This window comes from Poecile atricapillus, chromosome 14, assembly GCF_030490865.1.
Source record: "Poecile atricapillus isolate bPoeAtr1 chromosome 14, bPoeAtr1.hap1, whole genome shotgun sequence".
Taxonomy (NCBI): domain Eukaryota; kingdom Metazoa; phylum Chordata; class Aves; order Passeriformes; family Paridae; genus Poecile; species Poecile atricapillus.
Window position 1 is genome coordinate 14,578,975 of NC_081262.1, and position 8,825 is coordinate 14,587,799.

General features: G+C 54.9%; 1 protein-coding gene across 3 annotated transcripts in view; it reads right to left on the bottom strand.

Moving 5' to 3' along the window:
* Positions 1–8,430, bottom strand: part of PEMT (phosphatidylethanolamine N-methyltransferase) — a 42,306-nt gene extending 33,876 nt beyond the window's left edge. Inside the window, exons 1-2 of one of the 3 annotated variants that reach the window (XM_058849483.1) lie at positions 8,125–8,430; positions 5,150–5,257 (exon numbers count right to left, since the gene is read on the bottom strand). In XM_058849483.1, coding sequence (XP_058705466.1) covers positions 5,150–5,242 — 93 coding nt within the window. In that variant the 5' untranslated portion in view covers positions 5,243–5,257; positions 8,125–8,430. Of the gene's footprint in view, positions 1–5,149; positions 5,258–6,772; positions 6,913–7,853; positions 7,998–8,124 lie in introns of those variants that run through there. The other 2 variants (XM_058849484.1, XM_058849485.1) reach the window with 2 other exon arrangements.
* Between the last annotated feature and the right edge of the window lie 395 nt (positions 8,431–8,825).

Below are 8,825 nucleotides of genomic sequence, written 5' to 3' on the forward strand. Positions count from 1 at the left end.
CTCTAGGAACAGGCACAGAAATTGCTCAGCTTCCCAAGCACAGCCTGCCTTGGCAGGTACCCGTGCACGGTGGGTGGGCAGATGCTGGAATGACTGTCACCACCTCACCCAGAGCCCTGAGACCGTGCCCAGCTCAACACACAGACAAAAAAATCTCAGCTCACAGCTGCCTGTCCAGGCTGGGCTCCACAACACCCCCAGCACAGGCAGCTCAGCCTGCAGGGACATCATCAAAATATATTGCACAGCTTCTTCGAGAGGATTTAGATGAAAACACCACCGCTTCCAGCTGTGAGGCTGTGGGAGCAGTGCTGGGACGAAGGATGTGGCTCTCCCTCAAGGTGACAGCGCTCCTAATTGTGCCGCTCCAGCCGGCACGCCGGAGGGTGCGACCCAGTTTTGGTGCTCGTTATGTGGCTGGCAGCTGTGCCAACACACTGGAAAAGCTAAATTTAGGAGACAAACAGTCCTGGTGTTACACACCCAGGCAGGACTGGCTCTGTTACGAGAGCTGGAGAATCGATGCCATCCGCTTCCACGCGTTACAGCGGCGCTGCGAAACCCTCGCTGCCGGAGTGAAAGCGTTACCAAGTCACTTGGAATAAAATTGCCACTAAATGCTATTTGGGAGATGGGAAAAAAAAAAGGCAAATCCTCACTCTTTCTCAGCTATTGTAGGAAATGAAAATGGCTATTGCTGCCTGGTAGAGAGTCCAATTATGAATAATGTGCGTTCTCTCCCTGCACAAAGGATGAAAAGCATCAGAGCTGGTGGTGACATTTTAAGACCGGAGATGTAAGAGCGGATCTGAGCCTCGTTGCAAGCCCAGCTTTACCCCAATAAAGAAACACTTTCTGCAGTCAATTGCCTTGCAGCGTAGCTTGAAGCCCCGCTATTGATCTAGCATCTGTTATAAGCAGATAATCATCGCCACTGTGCCATGGCTTATATGATGGGGTCTAAAAGCACTTTCCAGAAGCTGGTTGAGGGCTGTTTTCTGCTCTCCCCTGCAGCTGTAGGAAGGCAGAGGTTTGTGGGGGAGCCCACAAAAGTCTCACAAGTTGACAGAATTTGAAGACCAGAAAAAAAATATTTAATCATCCCAACTCATTCATCTCCCAATCCTGTAAACTTCAGGCAACTGAAGCGCACTCCCTGCAAGGCTCTGCTGCCATCCCAGCCCCTCACACAGTTATTTTATACCCTGAAATTTCCTTTCCCCAGTGAGGTGCTGACACACCACCATCAAGCCACAGCTCAATCTTTTCCTTCTCTAAGAGGCAGCGAGAGCTGCTGAAATCTCCCAAGAAGTGGTCAGAGGTAGGTGAAATCAGACTGCCAGTGCCTGCAATCTCCCCCCTCCCTTCCAGTGCAAACACTTCTTACCCACTAGGCAGATTCCTTCAGTCTCCAAAGAAGGAGAAAAGGATGGGAAATTAAAAATAAATGAACCAAGAGATACACATCCATCAGGAGCCAGGCGTTGTCAGCCCAGGTCCCTGAGCAACTGCTTCTTTAATCAAAACCTCATGCAGCTTAAACGCTTGACAGAAGTCTAGAACAGAGATTGTGTTACCCTGAACAGCAAAAGCTGCAACCTTGAAAAATAAAATCACTGTCTGATGGGGTCTATTTCTTTAAAATCACACTAAATTATGCCAAGCCTGTTCCTAGCTGTGACATTTGAGGTTTCACCCTGCAGATTCCTGTGAGACACACGGGTGTCTCAAGAGGATGACCGGAGGTGATGGGAGGAGTGAGCTCTGGGGCGCCAGCTGAAGATGAGCCATTTCTAAATTGGTCCATGACGCCAGACCTAAATTTTTAAGAGGCTCAAATCAAGAAAAGATTGCTGATGGATGCACTCCCCACTTAAAACTCACTTGCGTGGTGATGGACGTCAGACTGCCGGCCTCATGGCTATGCCTGGCTGCTACTGAGAGGGACAGAAACCTTCCAGCTTTCTAGAAAGTCCTCGTGTGCCAAGGCTCAGCCAGCTCTTTAGAGCCTCCTGCATGCAGGTTATCTGCCTCTCTTGGTTTGAAAATGTTTGTCCCTGAGGAGTTTTCATTTAATGCCTTCCTTGGTTACCAAGGGATGAGAAGTTTCTCCCATCGTTCTGCGGCTTTCCAAACACAGATGGGATTTATTGAAGTTCCTGCTGCTCTGGCCTCATTAACATTTTATGGCACAGTTCCAGAGATGTGCCTGCTCCTTGCTGGGTGCCCCTCTACAGCCCCATGGTGGCTCAGCTCTCCTGGCTGCACTGAATATCCCTGGGGAGTTTTTAAGTGATTCAATTCCCAAAACAGCTCCCCTGCTTCCTTTTGAGAGTTCATCTGCACCCTGCCTCCTGTGGGACCACAGCTCCCAGCAGCTCCTCTCTTAACAGACAAGGTGGGTGGGAAAGCAGAGACAGCACGAGCAGGAGAGAGGAAAAAATATGGGAAAAACTAGAGAATAGTGCAGGAACACATTCAGGCTGTGCCATGGACAATATAACCTGTCCAGGGACAGGCAGGATTTCAACTGGCTTGAAGGGGGTGGAAGTAGAAGAGGGGGTGCGAGCCCAGGGTTTGGTGAGGATATGCAGTAGGTGGCCCTGGGGAGACATTGCCAGCACCCTCCAGCACATGCCTGCAGGGAGGAAGGTAGGAATTTCAAGTCCTGAGACCTTCTGAAAGAGCTTTTCTCCCCTGTAGAGAACAGGAGGGAGCATCAGCACAGCTCAGCTGGAGTCTGCAAATTGCCCCATTTAGGCTCTGGTCCTCAAAATTGCTCTTACCCAAAGTACATTCACTGACCTGACAAGCATCACGTTTTTCTCTGGAGGCCACACTCCTCCACAGCCTCCAGGGCTTGTGCTTCATCCCCAAACTCTATTTTGTCCCAGAGAAATATGCCTGGTTGTGCTTCTCCATGATCCAAGCACTAAGAAGCCAGGGTTTCCCCACCACATTTTTATTCAGAGGCACAGCACAGCAAGGACAACCCAGCACAAACTTTGGAAGAGGCAGACCTGGCTGGAGTTCAGCAGAAAGAGGGAATTAAGACACTGAACTAAATCAATACATCACCACCCAATTTCTATCCAAATCAGGAATTTCATGCACAGGAGAGATTTTGACCAGCATCCCACATCAGTTATTGAGCAGAGAGAGCAAAGAGTGCTTGGCATTGCGCAGAATTCCAGACTTTACACTGAAGCTCTTGGAAACCCAGAGTAATTCAGATTCAGAAGCAATCTCAGCTGCTGGGAAGGAACTCAAACAGCCAAGGACAGAGAGTGTCTGTGCAGAGATGTAGGGAAAGAAAGAAGAGCTGCTGGCTGGGTGCAGGGAGGGGACAATGATCACATGGATAAAAGGATGGGGAGGAGGTAAAGGAAGCAGGTCAGAGAAAATCCAAGGATAGCCAGGGCCACTCTTGCTGAAATGTAAGTGGGGGCTTGTTTAGGGCTGCAGTACCCACAGTCTTCCAGCACTGCCTGGTGTGAGGCACACACTGGGACTAAAAACACCAGGGAGATGCTCGGGGGCTTGAGCGGAGCAAGGATGGAGGCACGAGGACTGCAAGATCCTCCCAGCCCGTTCCAGCCAGGGAAACACAGAATTCCACACTCAGAGCTTTCCCCAAGAGCCAGCTCAGGCTGCTCACTCAAACCTCCTGCTCCCAGGCACAGTCCTGCACGTCTGGCTTGGAGTGCCACCTGCTGCCAACCGTGCCGCTCTCCAGTCCCTGCGAGGGGACAACAGCAGCACAGAACAACAAACTTCTGCTCTTACATCAGCTTTCCCTGTGCTTTAACAGCAGCCAAGCGCCTGCTCCAAAAAGCAACATTATTTCCCAAGCTGCAGGCATCCCACTAGTTGCAGGCATAGCAGCAGATGCTAATAAAAGAACTTTTTTTCTTTGCCTTTCATGCAGTTTCTCGCTGGAGCCAGTCTCTCCCCCCAGAGACCACATCCTGAATCTTCTTGCTCACTGATTCTTTATGCTAAATGATGACTCCACAGTCGAAATAATGTGGCATATTCCAGCTCGCATTTCAGACACCGTGAGACTTTTTAATAACGAGTTGCATGAAAAATTAGGGAGGCTGCAACAAAGAGCTCCGACAGAGGTTTCCAAAGTGACTCACAGCCACAGAGTAGATCCTCCCTTTTCCAAAGCCCAGTGTGAGACAATTTCAAGAGCCCCCGCACTCAGAGAGAGAGGAGTCCTCCCCCTCTGGAAAATAAGGCCTTTCTAAGGAGAATTCTCCAGGGAGAGAAACCCTGCAAGGAGGTTTGGCAGGCAGATTTGGGAATCATGGCTGAGATGACATCCCATTCCCAGGAGCGCTCGCAGGGATGTTTCACTCCACGCCTCAGCTGTGCTGCTGAGGGTGCTGCAGGGTGGGAGTCACCTTGTCCTGCAGCCAGCCTGGGCTTCCTGCTCGGCACATTGGCTCTGAAATGCTCCACAACACAGCTACCAGCAATGACTCCTGCTGGTTTTGCAAGAAGGCAGTGAACCCAGCAGTAACAGGCAGTGGGGGTTTCTCCAGCCTTGGCTCCCAAAGCACTGTGGCACCCACAGCAAACATCACCCATGCACAGGTATCCTGCTCCTCCCAGGGCTGGCTTGCTGCCAGCCCTGCAGCTCTCTGCCAGGCTTTGCAGCATGATGGAGGAGGAATTTTTTCAGGCCAACTTTTGGCTGACTGTTTTTGCTTCCTGCCATCCACACGAACAGCTGCCAACGCATTTCAAGGGGAAGCAGCAGGCAACATATCCAGTGCAGTCACCCTGATGGGGATTAATGCCATTCATGCTCAGTCCCAGTAGTGAGCAGTGCCTGGCTGCTGGGTGGGACATGTGGCTGAAGAATGGGTTTCATTGCTCTGCTCCCTTTCCCAAGCTCAGCTCCCAATTCGTTCTGGATTCTGTGCTGGCTTCCACCTTCACCTTCTCTGTGACAGCCCTCACAGTCACCCTCAGCCCCAGGAGCTCCAGCACAGCTCCCTGATCACCCACTCCTAAGGTCTAGCTGAGCACAGTTCCCCCCACTCAGCCCAGCAGACTTCCCAAGAGAGGTTTTTCCTCCCAAAGGAAGCTGGGAAAGGAAGGCTGAGAGTAAAGGAGCTGGCACAAAGGCAGTTCTTACCACATTCCAGAAGAGAGGGTTGAAGGCGATTGAGAGGACAGCCACAATGAAACCAGTGTCAGTCACATCCACATAGCCAAAGAGCCACACCATGGCTGCCACATCCACCTGTGGAAGAAGGGATGGTTACTGGAGTGCAGGATCCCACAGGGACATTTCACCTCAAACCAAACCCACCAGCTGCCCCAAGGGTCGATGAACCTTTTACTAGCTCTAAACAGTGTGTTGTTACAGTTTGCAAAGCGCTATGTCAGGGTACAAAGCCCAAAAGAAGGATAGGGGCTTCTCCAAGCTGTGTCCCCAAACCTCAGGGGCACTGGGCTCTCTGGGATGCCCAAAAGGACAGAGGGATAGAGGTGACACTGCTGCTCTGAGGACAAGCACCAGCCCTCAGCTGTCAGCTCATGAGTGTTTTAGGAGAGGAAGCACCATTCCACAGCATCTCAGCTCATCAGGACTGTCCCAGGGATGCCTGGTCTGCACGGAACCCCCTGGCAATGAACTGTGTCAGCTTCAAACTTGTCTCCCATAAAATCAGAGTGATGCAAACCCCTCCACAGCAAGGGGGAATGCATTTGCACTATAAGGAGCTGCAAAAGAATTTCCTGTCTTAATGACAACAACAAAACCCCTTAAAACTTGCTGTTCTCCTTTTAAGAAAGAGAGATTTTTCCCAAGACGGCTCCCTGACATTGTCAGCATTTTTACGTGCAGTAAGCCATGCTGCTTCTCCCTCTTCACTCCCTCTCCTTGTACTGGTATTTGGATGAAAAACAGCCAGTATCTTTTTTTTTTTGGTCAAAACCTTTGAAAACAAAAATCAAAACAGCCCAGCCCTCACTTGAAACAAAACCAAGACAACACCGAGGCGTGGAAGGTTTTTGCTTCCCCAACACAGCTGTGTTTGCAAGTCCTTTGGATGCCAGGGGACAGGCACTGCTCAAAAAGTTACCGGCTCCACCTTGCCTGTCCAGGAGAGAAATTCCCACTGGCTCCTCACAGGCTCTTGGAAAGAACCAGAGCCACAGTGTCATCTGTGGAACAGGGCTGGTAAACCCAGCACCTCTCCTAGCCCAGAGAAACAGCTGTGGGAACAGCTCCCATGCTGGTCCAGGGCATATCCAGTCACTCCAAGCACCTCCTGCCCAGCCATGACTGCCCGAGGTGCAAAGTGCAGGAGCAAAGACTGTACAGCCCTGGGGAAAGGGAGGATCCACGCAGGAATCCACAGCTGCCCTCAAAACCACCACTGCCACAGATCCTCCAGGCTCCTTCATCCAAGCCCTGGGGACATGGGTGCTGGCAGGGAACAACAGGAACAGCCCCCATGGTCTGATCCAGACCCATTTCCCCCTATTCCCACCCTCCACAGCCTCTCTCCTTCACCCCCGAGCAGCCCTTCCCCACCAGACCTCATCCCTCCGAACTGTCAAGCCACAACCCAAGCTGCTGCTGGCAGCGGGGCCGAACTGTCTAATCCCGCTTCAATGGCAATCCCGTGGGACCAGGACAGCTTCTTTCCTCTCGTTTTGTACGGTGCTGAGCACAGTGCTAGCACGGGCTGAACAAAAGCTTCTTGACCTACTAACTCCTGGCAGGCTCCATCGTGAACATCGCACTCACCTTCTTTTTTCCTGCTCAACAAATTCGCGGCTGCCAGCGGGAGGCAGATTGGCCTGTGCCTGGCGTGTGCTTTTCGGGATAAAGGGGGAGCCCTAAAGGGATGAGCTGTCTCTGCGAGCTGCTGGGACAGCCACGTAACAGGCACAGAACATTCAACTTTGCCCCCTCCTCCCCACGGTGGGGGATCAATGACCGTGGCAAGCGGTGCCCGCTTGATCATCAGCCCCAGAGTCAGGGAGGGTGGGAACAGCATGGACAGCTGGGTGACAGCTGCATGGACACCCAGGTGAGAGCTGCATGGGCACCCAGGTGAGAGCTGCATGGACACCCAGGTGAGAGCTGCATGGGCACCCAGGTGAGAGCTGCATGGGCACCCAGGTGAGACATAGATGGACACCCAGGTGAGAGCTGCATGGACAGCCGGGTGACAGCTGCATGGGCACCCGGGTGACAGCTGCATGGGCACCCAGGTGAGAGCTGCATGGGCACCCAGGTGAGACATAGATGGACACCCAGGTGACAGCGGCATGGGCACCTGGGTGAGACATAGATGGGCACCCAGATGACAGCGGCATGGGCACCCAGGTGTTAGCAGCATGGGCACCTGGGTGAGACACAAATGGACACACGGCTGAGAGCTGTAGGCAACTGGGGCACAGCAGCACAGGCAGCTAGATGCAAGCTGCATGGGCATTTGGTTGAGAGCTGTATCGGAACCTGAGTGAGAGATAAATGGATACCTGGGTGAGAGCTGCATGGGCATTTAAAATGAGCTGGTGGCAGCACCCCCGAGCATTCAGTGCCAGTGCAGCCCCTGCATCCTGCTCACACCGTGCCGGCCCGGCTGGGCTGGAACCGGGCTGGGGAGGGCGGTGGGTGCACCTGGGGGAGCGGGGACCGAGTCCTGCCGCACCTACGGGCACAACCCAGGGCGATTCCCAGCGGACCTGCCGAGCCCCGCGGCGGCACCGAGAGGAGCGGGGGATCCATCCCCGGGCTCCCCCCGCTGCCCCAGGCCGGGCCCTCCCCGGGGCCGCCCTCCCGCCCGCGCCCGGCCCGGCCCGGCCCGTCCCGCCGGTACCTGGCCGTAGTCCAGGCCGCCCAGCCCCTCGCAGCACTCCCGCGGGAAGCGCCGGGCCCCGCCCGCCGCCGCCTCCCGCCGCCCCGCGCCCGGCCCGGGCCGCCCCGCCATGGCCGGGTGCCCCCGCCGCGCCCCCGGCCCGGCCCGAGCGCCCCGCCCGCGGTGGCGCTGCCGGGAGCCGCTGCCGGGAGCCGCGGGCCCGCCTTTCCGGGAGGAGCCGGGCCCGGAGCCGCGCCGGGCCCGGGGCCTGTGGGCCGGGGACAGCACTGACCTCCGCTGCGGGTGCGCGATCGTGTCGGGCCGCGGCGGGACCGGGAGCGGCTCCGCGGCCCGGGATGGACTTCGACCCTGGCCCGGGAGCAGCGGGAGCAGCGGGACGGATCCCCGGGGCCGCTCCGGGAGCTGGAGTGCGGCCGGCAGTGGGACGGCCCTGGGGGGAGAGGGACCCAGAACCGAGTGGGCACCGCTGGTGCGGGGGCAGAGACAGGCACTGCCAGCCCCCGTCTGTCCCCTGCCAGCCCCTGCCCGTTCCCTGCCAGCTCCCGTGCCTGCCTCTTGCCGCATCCCTGCCCGTTCCTTTTGCCCAGAGAAACTGTGCCTGCCCCATCCCTGCAAGTGTTCCAGGCCAGGCTGGACTGGGCTTGGAGAAGCCTGGCCTAGTGCAAGGTTTCCAGCCCATGGCTGGGGGTGGAACGAGATGATCTTTAAGGAATGAGATGATCTTTTCCAATCGAAACCATTCTTTGATTCCATGATTCTATGATCCCTGCCCATCCCCTGCCCTGTCCCGGTTCAGTGCTCACACCAGGGCCGGGAGCTGGGAAACAACTGCAGTGGCTCCCTGGCAGGAAATTAAATGTCTCTTGACCAATATTACTCATTGAAGGGCAAAACGTAAAACCACCGAGTCTAAATGTATTTTAAGGACAATTCATTGCAGCCTTCTCCCTTCAGCCAGTGTCGTATATTTTT